The 25766-nt window shown below is 42.7% G+C and overlaps 1 protein-coding gene across 1 annotated transcript in view; it reads left to right on the top strand.

Annotated features, from left to right (window-relative positions):
* The window catches only part of CDC5L (cell division cycle 5 like), a 49090-nt gene extending 39483 nt beyond the window's left edge, over positions 1-9607 (top strand). Inside the window, exon 16 of the mRNA XM_073673943.1 lies at positions 9038-9607. Within this exon, the coding sequence (XP_073530044.1) occupies positions 9038-9142 (105 nt within the window). The 3' untranslated portion in view covers positions 9143-9607. The remainder of the gene's footprint in view (positions 1-9037) is intronic.
* Positions 9608-25766: the final 16159 nt, after the last annotated feature.

Below are 25766 nucleotides of genomic sequence, written 5' to 3'. Positions count from 1 at the left end.
ATCCTGCATTATACTCCAGAGCTGCACTCACTATTCTGCTGGTGCAGTCACTGTGTACATACATTACATTACTTATCCTATACTGATCCTGAGTTACATCTTGTATTATACTCCAGAGCTGCACTCACTATTCTGCTGGTGCAGTCACTGTGTACATACATTACATTACTGATCCTGAGTTACATCCTGTATTATACTCCAGAGCTGCACTCACTATTCTGCTGGTGCAGTCACTGTGTACATACATTACTGATCCTGAGTTACATCCTGTATTATACTCCAGAGCTGCACTCACTATTCTGCTGGTGCAGTCACTGTGTACATACATTACATTACTTATCCTATACTGATCCTGAGTTACATCTTGTATTTTACTCCAGAGCTGCACTCACTATTCTGCTGGTGGTCACTGTGTACATAAATTACATTACTGATCCTGAGTTACATCCTGTATTATACTCCAGAGCTGCACTCACTATTCTGCTGGTGCAGTCACTGTGTACATACATTACATTACTGATCCTGAGTGACATCCTGTATTATACTCCAGAGCTGCACTCACTATTCTGCTGGTGCAGTCACTGTGTACGTACATTACATTACTGATCCTGTAATGATCCTGAGTTACATCCTGTGTTATACTCCAGAGCTGCACTCACTATTCTGCTGGTGCAGTCACTGTGTATGTACATTACATTACTTATCCTGTACTGATCCTGAGTTACATCCTGTGTTATACTCCAGAGCTGCACTCACTATTCTGCTGGTGGAGTCACTGTGTACATACATTACATTACTGATCCTGTACTGATCCTGAGTTACATCCTGTATTATACCCCAGAGCAGGACTCACTATTCTGCTGGCACAGTCACTGTGTACATACATTACATTACTGATCCTGTACTGATCCTGAGTTACATCCTGTATTATACTCCAGAGCTGCACTCACTATTCTGCTGGTGCAATCACTGTGTACATACATTACATTACTGATCCTGAGTTACATCCTGTATTATACCCCAGAGCTGCACTCACTATTCTGCTGGTGCAGTCACTGTGTACATACATTACATTACTGATCCTGAGTTACATCCTGTATTATACTCCACAGCTGCACTCACTATTCTGCTGGTGCAGTCACTGTGTACATACATTACATTACTGATCCTGAGTTACATCCTGTATTATACTCCACAGCTGCACTCACTATTCTGCTGGTGCAGTCACTGTGTATGTACATTACATTACTTATCCTGAGTTACATCCTGTGTTATACTCCAGAGCTGCACTCACTATTCTGCTGGTGGAGTCACTGTGTACATACATTACATTACTGATCCTGTACTGATCCTGAGTTACATCCTGTGTTATACTCCAGAGCTGCACTCACTATTCTGCTGGCACAGTCACTGTGTACATACATTACATTACTGATCCTGTACTGATCCTGAGTTACATCCTGTATTATACTCCAGAGCTGCACTCACTATTCTGCTGGTGCAGTCACTGTGTACATACATTACATTACTGATCCTGAGTTACATCCTGTATTATACTCCAGAGCTGCACTCACTATTCTGCTGGTGCAGTCACTGTGTACATACATTACATTACCGATCCTGAGTTACATCCTGTATTATACCCCAGAGCTGCACTCACTATTCTGCTGGTGCAGTCACTGTGTACATACATTACATTACTGATCCTGAGTTACATCCTGTATTATACTCCACAGCTGCACTCACTATTCTGCTGGTGCAGTCACTGTGTACATACATTACATTACTGATCCGGAGTTACATCCTGTATTATACTCCAGAGCTGCACTCACTATTCTGCTGGTGCAGTCACTGTGTACATACATTACATTACTGATCCTGAGTTACATCCTGTATTATACTCCACAGCTGCACTCACTATTCTGCTGGTGCAGTCACTGTGTACATACATTACATTACTGATCCTGAGTTACATCCTGTATTATACTCCACAGCTGCACTCACTATTCTGCTGGTGCAGTCACTGTGTATGTACATTACATTACTGATCCTGAGTTACATCCTGTGTTATACTCCAGAGCTGCACTCACTATTCTGCTGGTGGAGTCACTGTGTACATAGATTACATTACTGATCCTGTACTGATCCTGAGTTACATCCTGTGTTATACTCCAGAGCTGCACTCACTATTCTGCTGGCACAGTCACTGAGTACATACATTACATTACTGATCCTGTACTGATCCTGAGTTACATCCTGTATTATACTCCAGAGCTGCACTCACTATTCTGCTGGTGCAGTCACTGTGTACATACATTACATTACTGATCCTGAGTTACATCCTGTATTATACTCCAGAGCTGCACTCACTATTCTGCTGGTGCAGTCACTGTGTACATACATTACATTACCGATCCTGAGTTACATCCTGTATTATACCCCAGAGCTGCACTCACTATTCTGCTGGTGCAGTCACTGTGTACATACATTACATTACTGATCCTGAGTTACATCCTGTATTATACTCCACAGCTGCACTCACTATTCTGCTGGTGCAGTCACTGTGTACATACATTACATTACTGATCCTGAGTTACATCCTGTATTATACTCCAGAGCTGCACTCACTATTCTGCTGGTGCAGTCACTGTGTACATACATTACATTACTGATCCTGAGTTACATCCTGTATTATACTCAAGAGCTGCACTCACTATTCTGCTGGTGCACTCACTGTGTACATACATTACATTACTGATCCTGAGTTACATCCTGTATTATACTCCAGAGCTGCACTCACTATTCTGCTGGTGCAGTCACTGTGTACATACATTACATTACATTACTGATCCTGTACTGATCCTGAGTTACATCCTGTATTATACTCCACAGCTGCACTCACTATTCTGCTGGTGCAGTCACTGTGTACATACATTACATTACTTATCCTGTACTGATCCTGAGTTACATCCTGCATTATACTCCAGAGCTGCGCTCACTATTCTGCTGGTGCAGTCACTGTGTACATACATTACATTACTTATCCTATACTGATCCTGAGTTACATCTTGTATTATACTCCGAGCTGCACTCACTATTCTGCTGGTGCAGTCACTGTGTACATACATTACATTACTGATCCTGAGTTACATCCTGTATTATACTCCAGAGCTGCACTCACTATTCTGCTGGTGCAGTCACTGTGTACATACATTACATTACTGATCCTGAGTTACATCCTGTATTATACTCCAGAGCTGCACTCACTATTCTGCTGGTGCAGTCACTGTGTACATACATTACATTACTTATCCTATACTGATCCTGAGTTACATCTTGTATTATACTCCAGAGCTGCACTCACTATTCTGCTGGTGGTCACTGTGTACATACATTACATTACTGATCCTGAGTTACATCCTGTATTATACTCCAGAGCTGCACTCACTATTCTGCTGGTGCAGTCACTGTGTACATACATTACATTACTGATCCTGAGTTACATCCTGTATTATACTCCAGAGCTGCACTCACTATTCTGCTGGTGCAGTCACTGTGTACGTACATTACATTACTGATCCTGTAATGATCCTGAGTTACATCCTGTATTATACTCCAGAGCTGCACTCACTATTCTGCTGGTGCAGTCACTGTGTATGTACATTACATTACTTATCCTGTACTGATCCTGAGTTACATCCTGTGTTATACTCCAGAGCTGCACTCACTATTCTGCTGGTGGAGTCACTGTGTACATACATTACATTACTGATCCTGTACTGATCCTGAGTTACATCCTGTATTATACCCCAGAGCAGGACTCACTATTCTGCTGGCACAGTCACGGTGTACATACATTACATTACTGATCCTGAGTTACATCCTGTATTATACTCCAGAGCTGCACTCACTATTCTGCTGGTGCAGTCACTGTGTACATACATTACATTACTGATCCTGAGTTACATCCTGTATTATACCCCAGAGCAGCACTCACTATTCTGCTGGTGCAGTCACTGTGTACATACATTACATTACTGATCCTGAGTTACATCCTGTATTATACTCCAGAGCTACACTCACTATTCTGCTGGTGCAGTCACTGTGTACATACATTACATTACTGATCCTGAGTTACATCCTGTATTATACTCCAGAGCTGCACTCACTATTCTGCTGGTGCAGTCACTGTACATACATTACATTACTTATCCTATACTGATCCTGAGTTACATCTTGTATTATACTCCAGAGCTGCACTCACTATTCTGCTGGTGCAGTCACTGTGTACATACATTATGTTACTTATCCTGTACTGATCCTGAGTTACATCCTGTATTATACCTCAGAGCTGCACTCACTATTCTGCTGGTGCAGTCACTGTGTACATACATTACATTACTGATCCTGAGTTACATCCTGTATTATACTCCAGAGCTGCACTCACTATTCTGCTGGTGCAGTCACTGTGTACATACATTACATTACTGATCCTGTACTGATCCTGAGTTACATCCTGTATTATACTCAAGAGCTGCACTCACTATTCTGCTGGTGCACTCACTGTGTACATACATTACATTACTGATCCTGAGTTACATCCTGTATTATACTCCAGAGCTGCACTCACTATTCTGCTGGTGCAGTCACTGTGTACATACATTACATTACTGATCCTGAGTTACATCCTGTATTATACTCCAGAGCGGCACTCACTATTCTGCTGGTGCAGTCACTGTGTACATACATTACATTACTGATCCTGAGTTACATCCTGTATTATACTCCAGAGCTGCACTCACTATTCTGCTGGTGTAGTCACTGTGTACATACATTACATTACTTATCCTATACTGATCCTGAGTTACATCTTGTATTATACTCCAGAGCTGCACTCACTATTCTGCTGGTGGTCACTGTGTACATACATTACATTACTGATCCTGAGTTACATCCTGTATTATACTCCAGAGCTGCACTCACTATTCTGCTGGTGCAGTCACTGTGTACATACATTACATTACTGATCCTGAGTTACATCCTGTATTATACTCCAGAGCTGCACTCACTATTCTGCTGGTGCAGTCACTGTGTACGTACATTACATTACTGATCCTGTAATGATCCTGAGTTACATCCTGTGTTATACTCCAGAGCTGCACTCACTATTCTGCTGGTGCAGTCACTGTGTATGTACATTACATTACTTATCCTGTACTGATCCTGAGTTACATCCTGTATTATACTCCAGAGCTGCACTCACTATTCTGCTGGTGCAGTCACTGTGTACATACATTACATTACATTACTGATCCTGAGTTACATCCTGTATTATACCCCAGAGCAGCACTCACTATTCTGCTGGTGCAGTCACTGTGTACATACATTACATTACTGATCCTGAGTTACATCCTGTATTATACTCCAGAGCTGCACTCACTATTCTGCTGGTGCAGTCACTGTGTACATACATTACATTACTGATCCTGAGTTACATCCTGTATTATACTCCAGAGCTGCACTCACTATTCTGCTGGTGCAGTCATTGTGAACATACATTACATTACTGATCCTGTACTGATCATGAGTTACATCCTGTATTATACTTCAGAGCTGCACTCACTATTCTGCTGGTGCAGTCACTGTGTACATACATTACATTACTGATCCTGAGTTACATCATGTATTATACTCCAGAGCTGCACTCACTATTCTGCTGGTGCAGTCACTGTGTACTTACATTACTGATCCTGAGTTACATCCTGTATTATACTCCAGAATAATGATTTCTGCTCTGGAGAATAGCACAAGTTATAATTCGGAAGGAGTTTTTCCATAAGATTAGTCATGTATAGGTTGTTGAAGTGGGAGGATTGTGTCTATTTCACTTTGCCTGTACAGTTATCTGTAGTATGGCCAGGTACAGTCACGGCCAAAAGTGTTGGCCCCCTTGAAATTGTTCCAAAAAATGGAAGTATTTCTCCCAGAAAATTATTGCAATTTCACATGTTTTGTTATACACTTGCATAGAAAAAAAGGCAAATTGGATATAATTTCACAGAAAACCCCAAAAATAGGCTGAACAAAATTGTTGGCACCCTCAACTTAATATTTGGTTGCACACCCTTTGGAACAAATAACTGCAATCAATCGCTTCCAATAACCATCAGCTTCTTACACCTCTCAGCTGGTATTATGGACCACTCTTCTTTTACAAACTGCTCCAGGTCTCTCATACTTGAAGGCGCCTTCTCCCCACAGCAAGCTTAAGATCTCTCCACATGTGTTCAATGGGATTTAGATCCAGACTCTTTATTGGACACTTAGAACTCTCCAGCACTTTGTTTCCACCCATTTCTGGGAGCTTCTTGACGTATGTTTGGGGTCATTGTCCTGCTGTAAGACCCGTGGCCTAGGATGCAAATCCAGCTTTCTGACACTGCACACTACATTGCCACCCAAAATCCTTTAGTAATCTTCTGATTTCATGATGTCTTGCACCCAGTGCCAAAGGCAGCAGAACAACTGCAAAACATCTTTGAACTCCACCATATTTGACTGTAGGTACGGTGTTCGTTGTAGGCCTCATTCCATTTTGGGTAAACAGTAGAATGTTTTACCACAAAGTTCTATCTTGTTCTCATCTGTCCACAAGACTCTTCCCAAAAACGATTTTGGCTTACTCATGTACATTTTGGCAAACTGCAGTCTAGCTTTTTTATGTCTGTGTCAGCAGTGGGGTCCTCCTGGGCTTCCTGAAATAGCTTTTCGTTTAATTCAAATGTGAATGGATAGTTTGCGCTGACACTGATGCACCTTGAGCCTGCAGGACAGCTTGAATTTCTTTGGAACTTGATTGTGGCTGTTATCCACCATCCGGACTATCCTGTGTTGCAACCTTTCATCAATTTTTCTCTGTCGTCCACATCCAGGGAGATCAACTACAGTGCCATGGGTTGTAAACTTCTTGATTATGTTGCGCACCGTGGATAAAGGAACATCAAGATCTATGAAGATGGACTTGTGAAGTCCTCAGACAGTTCTCTTCTCCCTCTGTTCTCCATGCTTAGTGTGGCACACACACACACACACACAATGTAAAGATTGAGTCAACTTCTCCCCCTTTTATCTGGTGTCAGGTGTGATTTTCATATTGCCCACACCTGTTACTTGCCACTGGTGAGTTTGAACCAGGGCTGTGGAGTCGGTAAGCCTAACCTCTGACTCTTCAATTTCCATGACACTGACTCCACGACTCTTGACTCCCTCATACGTGGCTCATATTTAAGTTTAAGTGATAATTTTAATGTAGTAAAATAGTAACATCAGGCTTTTAATCATCATTATGATACAATAAACAAGTCATTTAGATAGAACATAAAATATATGAGCTAAGAAGGAAAAACAAACTAAAACATCAAGCATACAGAGACAACATATACTGGACTAATGATTTCTGCCCAGTTTATTGAAAGTTTATATATGCTTTAAGAAGTACTTTACCTTAATCCTGCTTTCCTGTTCACTCCAGCAGTTCTGAGATGAGTGCAGGCATTCCTTCCCTGTGTGTTTTTTTTTTTTTTTTTTTTTTCCCCTTATCTGTAGAGGAGCAGCTTCACTACTTACCATATACATAAACTACAGCACAGATTCATCTCTGCTAAAAGTCTAGCCCCTTAGATCAGGAATAGGACAGGCAATTTATAGGACATTTCAGAACGTTCCCAAATTCTTATGAAAAAATGTTCCCCACAAACTGCATTGAACTACTGGACCCAATTTATTATATATTTTCGGAGTCGGTCCATTTTATACCGACTCCACCAAAATGGACTACGACTCCAACTCCCACTCCACAGCCTTGGTTTTAACGAGCATCACATGCTTGAAGCAAAGTTTATCTGCAATTTTGGAAAGGTGCTAACAATTTTGTTCCGCCCATTTTTGGGCTTTTGTGTGAAATTATGTCCAATTTGCCTTATTTTTTTCTCTTTTTTTTGTTGTTGTTGTTCCAATACACACAGGAAATGTGTAATTGCAATAATTTTCTGGGAGAAAGACTTCATTTTCTGGAACAATTTTAAGGGTGCCAACTCTTTCGACCTTGACTGTACATTGCTCGGGCTGCTGTTTGTACGTGGTGTTGGCAGTGCACACATCTGCGAAGTCATTAGATTCCTGTCTGAGATTTGGAAACGTTTTGTTTCTCTTCTGCCTGAGAGTTTATATCTGTCAAAAAGCAGCTGCTCTTCCTGGAGAGTCCCGGCAGCCATTATCTGATCATCGCCCCGACATCCCGATCCTCCCTGCTGCGGTCAGCCATCACTAAGCCTTCACCCCCACTGGGATCCCACTGGCCTGGTAATCCCCATGCTGCTGGCACTGGCTGCTTCCCCTCTGGCTGCACTTTACCCAGTTTCTATGAGCAGATAATGAGTAACATGAGGGTCCATTCTCACTGTCTTTCTTCTACAAGCTGTAAGGAAAAATTAAAAGGATCTATTTAGCCTGCAAATAGGATTTAGGGTAAAATGAAGCGACAAAGACTCCTCCCTTTGATGTCATGGCCACTATAGACCACAGCATCTTCAGGGTTAGATGTCCATGACTGGAGCCATCTCCGATCCGGCAGGAGGGTGCCACTTGGACGTTACAGCTGATACCTACTGTAAATGGCGCAAACCGAGTCCTGATGCAGAATAGTGCTGAAAATCCCAGCCTAAGTTTGTTTTTTTTGTTGGAGGGGTTTAAGTGTCCTATTTCAGACAAGTCTTGAATAAAACTTATAGGTGACCCCTGCTATTAATTTCCTCCGCACCCACTTCATTGACTGCTCTGGGCCGGTCTTAGTCTCCTTGTCGGTGTAGATACAAAGCATTGGTGGAGAGCTCCTGCAGGTCTCCCCCACTACTTTGTATCTACACAGATCAGAGATGCTTTACAGAAAACGACTCATCTGCTGGGTCACGTGGAATTGTATATTTTTCTTTGCCGTATGCGATTATTTTTATTTTTTCCTTTTTTTTTTTCCCCCTAGTTTCTCAAAGAAGATGTGCAGAGACAAGAGGAAAGAGAAAGGGAGCTTCAGCAACGATTTGCAGAACTTCTTCTAGAGAAGGAAGAATCGGTACCCAAATACTGAACCCAAGGCTTACCGCGTGTGCACGTGCTCGTCCTGCCGCCTGTGATCACTACCGATCTGCTCCTCCGTGTGTCGGCCGTCGTCCTTCTGTTGTGAGACGAGCTTAATAAACCCGGGAAACCTGAAGTCCTTTCTGTGTGCGGAACAAGACGCGTCTGCTTTAAAGACTCTGAAACGTTGAGAACAGTGACTGATAATTTTATTTTGTGATACCAAGAGCTCTTTAATTCCCCCTCCATAAATACATCAGGCAGTGTAAGGTCTCCTTGTCAGCGGGAGACTCCCTTTTTTACTAGCTTGTATATGTGTGTTGTTTTTTTTTTTTGTTTTGTTTTTTTTTTTTACCAATCTTTGCAACTTATTCATTCCATTGAATGTAGGTAGCAGCATTGTTGTGTCATTTTGTAACCTTGGAGGTTGTCATTGCCTGCAGATTATTGGTGTACAATAAATAAAGTCTGACAACGTTGTGTACTTCACTGACGAGACTCTCGGAAAATACAGCTATATAGTGAAATAATTCGATGACGGGAAGGTCTGGATGTTTCAGGTGCTGTCAGCGATACTGTCCTCTTTACAAGATCTGTCTCTCCACTTAGGCTACTTGAGACCATGCGTTCTCCTCCACCAGGAGGAACCTACAGCTCCAGCGTCAAGTTATACAATGGCTCTGAGGATCTCATTCCAGTGCCTAATAGTAGTCAGGGCTCTGTTGGTATCTCATGGAGGTTTGTGATGTTTTTTGCCAGGCCATTACTGACCCACTGACAGACTGGTCAAGGTGGTTGATGTTGAAGGTACCGTAAAATTCACCACGGTGTCTACAGACTATTTCACGTCTGGTCTGTCAAATATGAACCTGCTCTCATCTGTGAAGAGACTGGGGCATAGATGGTGGACCTACCAATTCTGGTGATGCCAATCGAGGTGCCTGATGCTGGATTGTGAGAAAAGGACACATTACAGGAGATCGGTCCCTTATGTCACCCGCATGGAGCCGGTTTCTGTCAGTTTGGTTAAAGATTTACACATTAGTGGCCGCAGAAGATAATTTTCTAGGGCTTTGGTCGATGCCGGCCTTGCTGCTGGGTTGATGACCTTCTACAGCTTGACTGGTTCTGCTCATGTAACAGTCCGTGTCCTGCTGTCTGCTCAATGTTCTTCAGATAGTGCTGGGAGACATTAAACATCCATTCAACAGCACATAAAGATGAGCCTTACTGGAGGATCTGGACTACCGGTGCAACCTGAACGGGCTCTAGGTACCATCTCACTTACCAGTAGTGACATGGATATGAACAAAACGAGAAGAATCAATCCGGAAGGATTAGAAGAGAATCATGGTGGCCACCACCTTCACTGTTCCTTTTTTTTTGGTGGGGTGCTCTTGCTGTTCCTCTCCAGGGCTCCTGTTGCCACTTTCATTGGCACCAATTCAGTTGATTGATTCACCATCACTTTGCTTCCTGCAGGACATATTGATATTCCTGAAGTGCTATTGACCTAATGTTTTACAAGCGTTCCCTGATTTTTGGATCAGTGGACAGCAGCAGCACAAATCAATTTCCTGTGCTAAAAATTTGCAGTGTATTAGACGTGAGGATGGCGCTGTTCACACAGCGGTGTCTACTAATTAATACATCCGCAGCAAACTCTCAGCTATGAGCCTTATTAGGTTTGTACTGGTGGATTTGCATGAACTGCAATTTTAAGTTATTGAAATCTGCCGTAAAATGTGCCTGCCTTGCGTAGAGCGTACCTTATAAAGGATGAAATCAAGGGCAAGTTGGCATTTATGGCATAAACTTCACTATTACACGCCCATGTTGCGTTGTGCTGTCTTCCTGCTGCGAGAGAGGCACATGGAGCTGCTTGATTCAGGATCTGGACACCGATCTGTGCACTATTCAACTGAAGAAGCCTAAAAGGGGTTGTCTGAAACCAAAAATATCTGTTTAATATACTAATCTAACCACTTTTCTAATATGGTTCAATTAAAAGTTTCTTATCATCTCCTCCATACTCTAATATCCTGCATTTTTTTTATATACATTTGATGATGTTTTCATTGAGTATCCCAGCTTACAGTGGGCATTCGCAAACAGAAATTCATTAAAAGGCAGCTGTCTCTGACCTTGCTGGGTTTTAAGGAAAGTGGCGAGATAGCAAGAGAGCGCACTGTCAGTGCACCTTAAAAAGGAAAGATTGCAGAGAACAGAGACCAGCCCGTGAAAGATATGTCACTGATCACGTCCTGTTTCAGGGCGGTGACGTCCATTTCGAGGATTGGTCTCTGCGCGCCGTGTTCACTTTTTTTTCAATACTCGCTGACAGTTCGCTCTCTTTCCGTCTCATCATCTCTCTTTAGACCCCGAGAGGAATGGATAACCAACGCATGCTTATTAGGGCACGGACCGGATCGGCCCAGCTCCTGAAACAGTTGTCACTGATGACATTTTATTTCAGGGTGGGTACAGCAGTTCCGTCAATGCCCATTGTCCCGGCCCCCCTGATGACGTTCCATTTCAGAATCCCCAATGCATGCTGGGATACCCAAACGAAACATCCTCAGAAGTTTTATGAAAAAAACAAAATGGAAGTTACAGTAAAGAGAGAATGGTAGGGAATTTTTAATTCAAGTATATTAGAAGTGCTATTGGATTATTAAATTAAATAGATATTTAGGCTGAAATTCTCTTTTGATTTTGGACAACTCCTTGAAGGGCGCCATACACATTAGATGTCTGTCCCATAAACAGGAACACTTGTTTGGCTGAGCTTTCCTGTGTTCTCTATCTCTGGGAGAACAATATAGTCAACAGTCCAAAATCCGATGTGCCCATTCAAGATCTCCTCCATCAGTCGGCCGGCGCCCCCATACACATTGGAATATTAACCAATATTAGACTTGTGTGTACGGGGGCTTCACTCTCTAAAACTAGTTAGTCATAATGTAAACCTTTTTAATTTTTTTTGTCCAAGGGACTAAAGTTATTGGCCAGGGGTGGTTTATTTTTGCATTTTCGGTGTTAATGTCTGTTTCTACACCCCTTTTATGCACAGAATATCAGGCTCCGCTGCAGAGCACAATTATTTCCAGTATCTTTTACAGACCAGAGTTCATATTTTTACTCTCCCTCCTCCTATAACTGCATATTATAAAGTATTAATGTGATAGTCCTCACGCCCCAGCCCAATGATAGGCTTGATGTTTGCAAGATTGTGCCAAAGCAAACCTCCTCCACAACGAGCTGCATACCTTCTACGACTTGTGACTGGCACCGATCACAACTATTTTTTTTTCTTGTCCTTTGTTCACAGCAGAAACTGCAAATAAATTTCATCTTCTCGGCTGAACGGTGAGGCGGCTCCGATCTCCCCTTATTTCTGTGTAATGCGAACCAGACATGAGGAAAGATTCTTCATAAACTGAACACTCGGATACTTTACAGTGTAAATCGAAAGAAGGAGCTGTACGTTGCTGTATGCAAAATGAGGCAGATTACCTGTCCCAGTTCAGTATAATAACTGGTCTGGCGACCTCTTTGTACATGATTACTTCTTACGTCATGTGTAGGCAACTGATTGAGAGGAAATTCTATCATAATTTGGGAGGGTCTTCAGCTGTATGTTTCACCATTCACCCTCCACTCAGTGCCATCTCTTGTTGGAAACTGTTCTCTTTCTTTATGTTCTCCATCTGGCCCAGACCACCATTACACTTTCTTCAGCCATGATTCATGTATACAGATACTTACACAATCACCAAAAAATATATGTACCAGACTACCCCATAGTCATACTTCCCGAGAATTGAAACTTGGAGTGACATCGACTCAAGAACATGCAAGTGGTATCAGAGATCAGAAATGTGGCAAGAAAGAAGATGCAGCCGGGCACAAGAATCAATCTAAGTAACTTCTTTGGGATCCTGCTTACCTGGATAAAGTTGTAAGTGGTGTCTGTCTCGTGATGAACGAGTTACTGAACCCTGATGTATATTTTTATAGATTTTTTTTAATTCAAGCAGTTTTGGCATATATAAGATTTTACAAGTGACCCAGTTAGGTCACGTTCACAAGATCATTATTTGGTCAGTATTTTACATCAGTATTTGTGAGCCAAAATCAGGAGTGGAACAATCAGAGGAAAAGAAGAATAAAAACATATCACCACTTTCGCATTGTTCTCCCACTCCTGATTTTCGGTTACAAATACTGATGATGGCTTACATATGTGATGTATATACAGCAATCTTGGTGTCTCTTATGTAATGTACAGGGCTGCTCACCATTATTGGCACTCCTTCATTTTTTCATAGACTGTACAATATCTTCAGAAATAAATGGAAATGTATCAAAGTTATATCCTCAGAATTTTTTAGTTAGCGGTCCAAAGTAATACAACAATAAAACATTGGCCAAACGTTTCTTGTAGCCATCTATAAGCTTCTTGCACTTCTCAGCTGGAATTTTCTCCCACTCTTCCTTTGTAGTTTGTTTAAGCTCTTGAATGTTTGCACGGTTCTTTTTCCCAATGGCAGATTTCAGCTCACCCCAAAGATTTTCAATGGGATAGAGGTCAGGACTGATTCCTGGCCATTTTAAAGCAGTCCATTTTTTCTTTTCCAACTATTCCTATGTACTTTTGGATGTGTGCTTTGGGTCATTGTCTTGCTGGAGGACCCATGATCTTCGACTCAAACCAAGTTTTCTTACACTGGGTAGGACATTTCGCTCTAAAATCTAGAATCTATAATTCTCTGATTTCATGATTCCTGTGATACGGTCAAGGCCTCTAGTACCAGACGCAGCAAAGCAATCCCACAGCATTATGGATCCTCTGCCATGCTTAACTGTTGGTAAGGTGTTCTTTTCCTAAATTTCATTGCGCCATCAGTAAACAAATGCTTTGGATTGCCAAAAAGCTCTCTTTTTGTTTCATCTGTCCACAGAACATTTTCCCAGAAAGATTGTGATTTGTCAAGGTACTCTTTGGCAAAGATCAGTCACTTCTTTTTATGTCTTTTCTTCAGCAGTGGTTTCTTCCTTGACCTTCGCCTATGAAGTTCTGCTTGGTTTAGGGTGCGTCGGATAGTACTTGTTGAAACCATGACCCCAGACTGTTCCAGGTTGGTCTTCAAGTCTTTGGATGTTTGAGGTGGTGTTTCTTCCACCATTCACACCAACCTTCGAGCACATCTCTTGTCAATTTTCCTCTTTCCCCCACATCCAGGGAGGTCCTTAACCACTTTACAGCCTGTGGCATATTAGTACGCACCAGGCTGTCACCCCCTGTTCAGCGCAGGCTTCGGCGCTGAGCCCACACTGAACCGGGCACATGTCAGCTGATTATTACAGCTGACATGTGCCCGCAACAGCCGCGGGTGGAATCGCGATTCACCCGCGGCTGTTAACAATGTTAAATGCCGCTGTCAATCTCTGACAGCGGCATTTAACATTGCTGAGCCAGAAGCACGTCACGTACCCCGCCTATCGGTGACCCCGTCACGTGATCACGGGTCTCCGATGCATGGGCATGACAACCCTGGGTCTGCAGCAGACTCTAGTGGTTGTCATGAGCTGATCGCTATGAGCGCCACCTAGTGGTCGGGGCTCATAGCACAGGAGCATCTCTGCTACATAGAGGTGATCTGCTCATCACCTCTATATAGCAGAGGCGATCGGACAGTTGCTGCTTCGAGTCTCCTATGGAGACTATAGAAGCATGCAAAAAGTGAAAAAAAAAATGGTTTTAAAAATATTAAAAAAATTAAAAAAAATATAAAAGTTTAAATCACCCCCCTTTCGCCCCATTCAAAATAAAATAATTAAAAAAAAAAACACATACACATATTTGGTATCGCCGCGTTCAGAATTGACCGATCTATCAATATAAAGAAAGAATTAATCCGATCGGTAAACGGCGTAACGAGAAAAAAATTCTAAACGCCAGAATTACGTTTTTTAGGTAGCCACAACACTGCAATAAAATGCAATAACGCACAATCAAAACATCGGATCTACCCGAAAATGGAATCAATAAAAGCTTCAGCTTGGCGCGCAAAAAATAAGCCCTCACCCGGCCCCAGATCCCGAAAAATGGAGACGCTACAGGTCTTGGAAAATGGTGCCATTTTTTTTTAGCAAACTTTGGAATTTTTTTCACCACTTAAATAAAAAGGAACCTATACATGTTTGGTATCTACAAACTTGCAATGACCTGGAGAATAATAATGGCAGGTCAGTTTTAGCATTCAGTGAACGTGGTAAAAAAAATAAAAATAAAACATCTGTGGTTTTGCACTTTTTTTGCAATTTTACCGCACTTGGAATTTTTTTCCCGTTTTCCTGTACACGATATGGTAAAACCAGTAATGTCATTCAAAAGTACAACTCGTCCTGCAAAAAATAAGCCCTCACACTTCCATATTGACCAAAAAATAAAAACGCTATGGCTCTGGGAACAAGGGGAGCAAAAAACGAAAATGCAAAAACGGAAAATCCCAGGGTTGCTAAGGGGTTAATGGTTCCATGCTTGGCAAACTTCTTAATAACATTGCACACTATTGAAACTGGGATACCAAGGTCTTTGGAGATTGCCTGATACCCTTTGGAAGTCTTGTGTTTGCTAATAATAGCAGTTCTGATGTCCTCAGACAGCTCATTTGTCTTCACCATTGTGACATGGGAACAGGACCTTCACCATGTGGATTTTTAAAACACTGAAGTTCTCATTCATTGGCTAATTCAGATCACATGGGCACCGACAAACACAGGTGAATCTCATTTGTGATTTACCACAGGCGAGTCAAAATGTGTTTCCATACTAAATTAATGTAAAGGGTGCCAATACCAGTGACACAGCAAGCTTCAGGTTTTCTGTTTTACCTTCCCATTGTTTTTTGTTTTAAATTGTTTATCATTTGCTCTTTTGTATTTAACACGAGTGCTCTATACAAAAAAACTGTTTCATTTGATTCATTTTTTTTCAGGAGATATTCCACATTATGTACTTAAACTTCATGGTGTTGAGGGAGGGCAGCAATGACCCTTCACGGTTGACCAAGTGAGTGTCAAATTATTATGTTACAAGGTTGATTGCACAATTCAACAGAAAGCCAGACGGAGACAGAGCTCTGTATGGGAGGATCCGGAGAATCTCTAACCCCCGTTTATTCTACTTAGCATTATATATTGTTTTGAGTATATCAATAGCCAATCACCTACAGCCATACTACAGGCTTAAACCAATGTTAGTACAATTATTACGGAAACACACATATGGTCATATTATCGTTAGTTCGGCACATGATGGAAAGTTACAAGGTTACCCATCCCGGCTCAGACTAGTTAGATAACAGGAGCAGGGTGTTTCATAGAATGTTCTTGAGAGAAAAGGTTCTTGTGAGAAAATTGCATGTGAAGCAGGAGAAAAGAATGAAAGAATGTATGCTATGCAAAGAGTAATAATAACATGATTTTAGGAGCAAGCAACAGAAATGAAGTAACTATAAAAGTAACTATAGCATGAATATCGATATGTCCTTTACATTGGGTGCCGATAACGATGAGCAGGACTGTATATAAAGAAGTTTCCGTGTCTTCTATGTGATGTACAGTACAGACCAAAAGTTTGGACACACCTTCTCATTTAAAGATTTTTCTGTAATTTCATGACTATGAAAATTGTACATTCACACTGAAGGCATCAAAACTATGAATTAACACATGTGGAATTATATACTGAACAAAAAAGTGTGAAACAACTGAAAATATGTCTTATATTCTAGGTTCTTCAAAGTAGCCACCTTTTGCTTTGATGACTGCTTTGCACACTCTTGGCATTCTCTTGATGAGCTTCAAGAGGTAGTCACCGGAAATGGTCTTCCAACAATCTTGAAGGAGTTCCCAGAGATGCTTAGCACTTGTTGGCCCTTTTGCCTTCACTCTGCGGTCCAGCTCACCCCAAACCATCTCGATTGGGTTCAGGTCTGGTGACTGTGGAGGCCAGGTCATCTGGCGTAGCACCCCATCACTCTCCTTCTTGGTCAAATAGCCTTTACGCAGCCTGGAGGTGTGTTTGGGGTCATTATCCTGTTGAAAAATAAATGATGGTCCAACTAAACACAAACCGGATGGAATAGCATGCCACTGCAAGATGCTGTGGTAGCCATGCTGGTTCAGTATGCCTTCAATTTTGAATAAATCCCCCACAGTGTCACCAGCAAAGCACCCCCACACCATCACACCTCCTCCTCCATGCTTCACGGTGGGAACCAGGCATGTAGAGTCCATCCATTCACCTTTTCAGCGTCGCACAAAGACATGGTGGTTGGAACCAAAGATCTCAAATTTGGACTCCTCAGACCAAAGCACAGATTTCCACTGGTCTAATGTTCATTCCTTGTGTTCTTTAGCCCAAACAAGTCTCTTCTGCTTGTTGCCTGTCCTTAGCAGTGGTTTCCTAGCAGCTATTTTACCATGAAGGCCTGCTGCACAAAGTCTCCTCTTAACAGTTGTTGTAGAGATGTGTCTGCTGCTAGAATTCTGTGTGGCATTGACCTGGTCTCTAATCTGAGCTGCTGTTAACCTGCGATTTCTGAGGCTGGTGACTCGGATAAACTTATCCTCAGAAGCAGAGGTGACTCTTGGTCTTCCTTTCCTGGGGCGGTCCTCATGTGAGCCAGTTTCTTTGTAGCGCTTGATGGTTTTTGCAACTGCACTTGGGGACACTTTCAAAGTTTTCCCAATTTTTCGGACTGACTGACCTTCATTTCTTAAAGTAATGATGGCCACTCGTTTTTCTTTACTTAGCTGCTTTTTTCTTGCCATAATACAAATTCTAATAGTCTATTCAGTAGGACTATCAGCTTTGTATCCACCTGACTTCTGCACAACACAACTGATGGTTCCAACCCCATTTATAAGGCAAGAAATCCCACTTATTAAACCTGACAGGGCACACCTGTGAAGTGAAAACCATTTCCGGTGACTACCTCTTGAAGCTCATCAAGAGAATGCCAAGATTGTGCAAAGCAGTCATCAAAGCAAAAGGTGGCTACTTTGAAGAACCTAGAATATAAGACATATTTTCAGTTGTTTCACACTTTTTTGTTAAGTATATAATTCCACATGTGTTAATTCATAGTTTTGATGCCATCAGTGTGAATGTACAATTTTCAAAGTCATGAAAATACAGAAAAATCTTTAAATGAGAAGGTGTGTCCAAACTTTTGGTCTGTACTGTATATAGAGCAGTCTTGATGTCCCCTATGTAATGTATTTACAGAAGTCTTGGTGTCTCCTAAGCAATGTATATACAGAAATCTTGGTGTCTCCTATGTGATGTCTATATAGCAGTCTCAGTGTATTCTGTGTGATGTATAAACAGCAGTCTCAGTGTATCCTATGTGATGTATATTCAGCATTCTCAGTGTTTCCTATGTGATGTATATACACCAGTCTCAGTGTATCCTATGTGTGTTAGAACCCTCCTGTTAGTTTTTTCTATCTTGTGTTTTGCGGTCACGTGACCATCTGCCTATATATTCCAGCTCTGCCCTTCTGGCTTTGCTGGACTTCAGTGTTGTTTGACTGTCTTGCTAGCCTGGTGCTTCGGTGCCTATCTCTGTCAGTTCGCTTGGTCCTCTGGGACCTCTAGTACTTTTTGTCAGTTTGTCTTTTGTGTTCTACAACAACTTCTGTTTAGGAGGTGTCCCATTTTTGTCCCAGTCCTTAGTTCTTTTAGGGACCCCTCCCTTAATTCTATAGGTCTTCGTTCAGACCAGCCGAGGATGAAGGCGGGTCTGTTCACTAGGAACAGGCAGCCCGCTACATTGTAGGGATTCAGCTTAGTCTTACTGTAGGGACAGCTTTCCCCTATCTTTCCTTAGTTCTTGTTGCAGATCATAACAGTGTGATGTATATACAGCAGTCTCAGTGTCTCCTATGTGATGAATATACTTCAGCCACGGCATCTCCTATGTGATGTATATGCTCCAGCCCCAGCATATCCTGTGTGATTTATATGCTCCAGCATCTCCCTTGTGATGTATATGCTCCTGACCCAGCATCTCCTATGTGATGTATATACTCCAGCCACAGGTTCTCCAATGTGTTCTATACAGCAGTCTCGGTGTCTCCTATGTGATGCATATACACCATTCTCGGTTTCTCCTATGTGATGGGTATGTTAAAGCCCCATCATCTCCTATGTGATGTATACACTGCACGCTGGGTGTCTCCTATGTCATGTGTACAGTAGTATCTGTGTCTCCTATGTGATGTATACAGCAGTATTGGTGTCTCATATGTGATGTACATACAGAATTTTCAGTGTCTCCTATGTGATGTACTGTATATACAACATTCTCAATGTCTCCTATATGATATATATATATAGCAGTCTTGGTGTCTCCTATGTAATTTATATGCATCAATCTTGTTGTCTTCTACGTGATATATATACAACAGTCTCAGTGTCTCCTATGTGATGTATGTACAGCAGCATCTGTGTCTTCTATGAGATATGTTTTCAGCAGTCTCAGTGTCTCCTATATGATTTATATAGCAGTCTTGATGTCTACTATATAATGTATATAGAGCAGTCTTGGTGTCTCCTATGTGATATATATAAAGCAGTCTCAGTGTATCCTATGTGAAGTATATACAACAGTCTCAGTTGTGATGTATATAAAGAAGTCTCATTGTCTCCTATGTAATGTTTATACAGCAATCTTGGTGTCTCCTATGTGATGCATACAGCAGTCTCGGTATCGCCTATCTGATGTATATAGAGCAGTTTTGGTGTCTCCTATGTAATTTATATACAGCAATCTTGTTGTCTTCTATGTGATGTATATACCACAGTCTCAGTGTCTTCTATGTGATGTGTTTACAGCAGTCTTGGTGTATCCTATGTGATGCATACAGTAGTCTGTGTCTCCTAAGTGATGTCTACTGCAGACCTGCCAGTGCTTGAGTTCTATAAAGGTAATGTGAGCAGTGAGGAATTTCCCTCTTTGAGGAGGCCTGCAGTGTAATACACATTTGTCTTCAGAAAACGTACTGCTGCAAGTTCTTTACAAAACTTATTGCAAACAGTTGACTGAGCTCCAGAACGATGCAAACCTGGAAAATCAGTTGCTAATAGCAACATCATCAATACCAGCTAACATCACAGTCTCACCAAAGAGAAGTGGTTCCAGCCATCACATTAGGGTAAGTTAATTAAATGTTTGACAAAATATTGTAGGATAAATTTCAAGTTGATAATTTTGTACGACTCAAAAGTGATGCTATTATATTTAAAAGGCCCTTGGCAGAAAAAAGCTTCCCCACCCCTGGAATAAAAATTGTACAGTTGTGCTCAAAAGTTTACATACCCTGGCAGAATTTTTCCTTTCTTGGCCTTGTTTCAGAGAATATGAATGATAACAAAAAAACTTTTTCTCCACTCATGGTTATTGGTTGGGTGAAGCCATTTATTGTCAGACTACTGTGTTTTCTCTTTTTAAATCTTAATGACAACCAAAAACATCCAAATGACCCTGATCAAAAGTTCACATACCCCAGTTCTTAATACTGTGTATTGCCCCCTCTAACATCAATGACAGCTTGAAGTCTTTTGTGGTAGTTGTGAATGAGGTTCTATATTTTCTCAGATGGTAAAGCTGCACATTCTTCTTGGCAAAAATCCTCCAGTTCCTGTAAATTCCTGGGCTGCCTAGCATGAACTGCGCGCTTGAGATCTCCCCAGAGTGGCTCAATGATATTGAGGTTAGGAGACTGAGATGACCACTCCAGAACCTTCACTTTGTTCTTCTGTAGCCAATGACAGGTCGACTTGGCCTTGTGTTTTGAATCGTTGTCATGTTAGAACGTCCAAGTACGTCCCATGCGCAGCTTCCGGGATGATGAGTGCAAATTTGCCTCCAGTATTTGCTGATAACGTGCTGCATTCATCTTTCCTTCAACTCTTACCAAGTTTGCTGTGCCTTTGTAGCTCACACATCCCCAAAACATTAGCGATCCACCTCCGTGCTTTACTGTAGAAATGGTGTTCCTTTCTTCATAGGCCTTGTTGACCTCTCTCCAAATGTAACGTTTATGGTTGTGGCCAAAAAGTTCAATTTTGGTCTCATCGCTCCAAATTAACTTGTTCCAGAAGTTTTGAGGCTTGTCTCTGTGCTGTTTGGCGTATTGATACTTTGTGGCATTTGCGCAGTAATGGATTTCTTCTGGCGACTCAACTATGCATCCCATTTTTCTTCAAGTGCCTCCTTATTGTGCATCTTGAAACAGCCACACCGCTAGTTTTCAGAGCGTCCTGAATTTTAGCTGATGTTATTTGTGGGTTTTTCTTTGCATCCCGAACAATTTTCCTGGCAGTTGTGGATGAATTCTCTGTTGGTCTACCTGACCGTGGTTTGGTTTTTACAGAGCCCTTGATTTTCTATTTGTTAATCACATTTTGAACGCTGCTGACTGGCATTATCAATTCCTTAGATATTAAGGAATATACTAATATTAAGGAATATTAGATATACTGTGTTATACAGTTCAACTACCTTTTCCCGTAGATCCGTTCACAATTCTTTCGCTTTCCCCATGACTCACAATCCAGAAACATCAGTGGCTTGATGAAAGATTCAAGAGTCTGTCTGGATCCCAGAAACTCACTCAGCTTTTATGTACACACACTGATTACAAGCAAACAGGTCACAGGTGAGGATGTTACCTTTAATAGCCATTCAAACCCATTTGTGTTAAATTCTGTGCATGTTATCAGGCCAAAATCACCAGGGTATGTGAACTTTTGATCAGGGTCATTGGGATGTTTTTGGCTGTCATTAAGATTTAAAAAGAGAAAACAAAGTAGTTTGACAATAAATGGCTTCACCCAACCAATAACCATGAGTGGAGTAAAAGTTTTTTTGTTATCATTCATATTCTCTGAAACAAGGCCAAGAAAGCAAAAAGTCTGCCAGGGTATGTAAACCTTGGAGTACAACTGTAAATAACCTTTCGGGAAAAAAATGGGTTAGCTTTTTTTGTCAGTGGTTACAGGGCTGTTGACAACATTTTTTTTTCCATAAGCAAACATTAAAGATAATCTCTAAGGTGCCCCAGCAAGGTAGTCGTGAGCGAGTTGTGGCCCCTGCTTGCTTTGGCACCTTACAGACAATTCGTGTCCTCCCTCTGATGTGTGGCTGTGCATGTGACATTCTTCCCTTACTTCACACCATCCGGTCACAGCTGTCTCCAGACATTTCTCTTCTGGGACCAGGGCAGTAATAATTTCAGAGGACACAAAGTTATTAACCATAACTGGGGTTTTACGCGGGGGAAAGGAGTCATGGGCGTACCCACCGAGGGGCAGGGGAGGCAGCTGCCCCCCCTAGAAGCAGGGCCGCACGCCGCACACCAGGGCCGGCGTCAGCACCCGGGCAAATGCCGGGGCCCTGAGCAGGTGGGGGGGCCCCTCACTGCCCGCTCCCCCCGCTTGCTCAGGGCCCCGGCAGCCGACACAATACTTACCCCTCCCCATGCCTTCGCAGCAGCTCCTGCATCCTCCGCGGCTGCTGCACTGTGACGTCTCAGGTCAGAGGGCACGGTGACGTCTTTACACCGCGCTCTCTCCTCAGCAGTCACAGCGCAGAGTAGGAAGACGCCGGCGACGCTGGAGTCCGGAGCAGCGGCTCAAGGTGAGACGTGAGGTGAGTATTTGATTTTTTTTTTATTGTATGGAGGCCTGTGGCAGTATAAGGGAGGGGGGTGAGGTGGGGGAGTGTGACATCCTGCATGTGGCATTATATGAGAGGGGAGGTGTGTGACATCCTGCATGGGGCATTATATGAGAGGGGAGGTGTGTGACATCCTGAATGGGGCATTATATGGGAGGGGAGGTGTGTGACATCCTGCATGGGGCATTATATGAGAGGGGAGGTGTGTGACATCCTGCATGGGGCATTATATGGGAGGGGAGGTGTGTGACATCCTGCATGGGGCATTATAAGGGGGGGTGACATCCTACATGGGGCATTATATGGGGGGGAACAGCCTGCATGGGGCATTATGTGGGGGGAACAGCCTGCGTGGGGCATTATGTGGGGGGAACAGCCTGCGTGGGGCATTATGTGGGGGGGAACAGCCTGCATGAGGCATTATGTGTGGGGAACAGCCTGCATGGAGCATTATATGGGGGCCAGTATTCCGTATGGAGCGCTATATGGGGGCCAGTATTCTGTATGGAGCATTATATGGGGGCCAGTATCCTGTATGGAGCGTTATATGGGGGCCAGTATTCTGTATGGAGTGTTATATGGGGGCCAGTATTCTGTATGGAGCATTATATAGGGGCCAGTATCCTGTATGGAGCGTTATATGGGGGCCAGTATTCTGTATGGAGCATTATATGGGGGCCAGTATTCTGTATTGAGCGTTATATGGGGGCCAGTATCCTGTATGGAGCGTTATATGGGGACCAGTATCCTGTATGGAGCATTTTATGAGTGCCAGTATACTGTGTGGAGCGATTTGCTGGTTTCTGAGCTATTGTGGAATTTACAGTAGATATCACTCAAGTAATGTAAGAGGTGAAATCTTCGCATTGTACTATATATATATATATATATATATATTTCTCTTCGGTATCTGTGCATCATGAATCGTGGTATGTGTTAAAGGGGCCCACTGAGACTCTTTCGCCCAGGGTCCACAAAAACCTGGATCCGGCCCTGCCGCACACACACTTAGATCACCTGTGGTCGCGGCCGGCCAGTGAAAGTTCCCTCTGTGGCCAGCCGCAGGTGACTGCTCTGCTCTGCACCCGGCGGCCGGAACAGCACAGTGTCACTGCATGGGGTCCGGCTGGGATTATTATTAACGCACGCTGAGTGACACAGCACGCCGCATGTCACCTGATCAGGGTCCTGACTCCTAAGGCGTGCTGACGTAGCACGCTGCCTGCCTCCCCTGTTTCCTGTCTCTGAGAATCCCGCCGGAGTGGAGCGCTTGTCATGTTACTGTGGGCCGGCTGCCAGTGACTGTGGCAGCCAGCCAGTGTAAATTACACAATACACTCACTCACTGTGTAATTATTGAAATTTGGAAGGGCCTGGGCCTTACGAGTAGGAACTGGTCCGGACCTGGAGAAAGGACAGGTGGTTAAAGACATTGAAGTGGCTGCACTTTTTGAGGAGGCTAATATTTTTTTCCCTGCAACAAGGCACGCACTCTTCATTTAAAGTGCTTTCCCGTCCACCACAGCTACTGTTGAACGATCTTTCAGTACCCTTCGAAGGGTAAAGACCTGGCTCAGAAGTACAATGGGAGAGGACAGACTGACTGGATTGTGGTTGATGAGCGTCCATCGGAAATTCTTCAAGGAAAAATCAGGACTGGATTGAAACTAAAGTTTTGAACAAGTTTTCTTCAAACCCAAGAAAAATGATATTAGTATAAGACATGTAATTAGAATAAAAATCAAAATTTTTTGCAAGCAAATAATTGTAATAACTAATAAAGCACTTCTATAATTACATATAATTTTCTTAAAATTTTCATTTCATTCACCTTTTTCGTTTTAAAATTTTACAACCTGAACGACCATGGCTTGACCCCCCCCTAGTTTTGATCCTGGGTACGCCTATGAAAGGAGTAATTACAATATTTACAGTCTGATAGATTGGATAAGGCCCAACAGGTTCTTGTCTCCCATACAGGTGCTAGAATCATCTTCAGCCCTGGTGCGCTCTTTAGGTGAAGCATCTCTCTGTTTCTATTCCTTAGCCTAAGAGACGGTTCCTCACCAGTGACAGTGTGCCCAGATCCTTTATCTCCCTCACGGCTTATCCTGGAGTCCTATTTCCCTCTGCTACCTGCAGACTAGAAGTGTCCCGGGTCCTCAATACCTCCGTTGAGTTTCTCTGGCCGGCTAATGAGACTCCTGCGTGAGGAGATATTCACACTAAGGATTCACTATCTGAGGGTAGAGTGCCCCCGTCTACCCTAGCAGCCAATTTACCTGGACGTCCGCATGTAAGAGTTCCTGTCACATCCCTGACAGGGCTTCAACTCAACTCAAAAATAACGGCTGCAGCTATTTTTAGCACACCCAGAGGCTCCACCCACTAAGTCATCTGCTTAGCAACTGTCTTGCCCCTCATTGACAACTATGCCCAGCAGTGGCATCTAGTGGCTGATAAAAAGTACTGCAGCCCCACAAGGAATTATATCAGGGACATGCTTTATACACACTTTATGCTTGATCATTTCACTAAGTTCCCCCTCTACTCCACTGGCTCGGATCATCACAGCTAACCCCTTAACTGGACCTAACGGCAGCTCAGAGAGATCTACCTATGGGAACATTCTCTTTTAACTGTTTCAGTGCCAAAGGAAGGCTAAATCCTTCCCCACTACTACAAATCTGTCATGCATCCCTGGAATCAGGGTCTCTGCTCCTACATTACGCTGCTCTCAGATTAAATAGCAAAATCCTGCTGATAGATTCCCTTTAAGGTCACACTGTGGTTGCTGTAATCTGTTGATTTTAGCCCTGGCTTAAAAAAAAAAACACAAACAGTTACATCAGGCTGTAACATACCTGGCGGCGTCCT

Source organism: Phyllobates terribilis, unplaced genomic scaffold, assembly GCF_046119375.1.
Source record: "Phyllobates terribilis strain yellow unplaced genomic scaffold, ASM4611937v1 Scaffold_3__8_contigs__length_932513732, whole genome shotgun sequence".
NCBI lineage: Eukaryota > Metazoa > Chordata > Amphibia > Anura > Dendrobatidae > Phyllobates > Phyllobates terribilis.
Note: the sequence above shows the minus strand (reverse complement) of the source record. Positions and strands in the feature narration are given on the sequence as shown.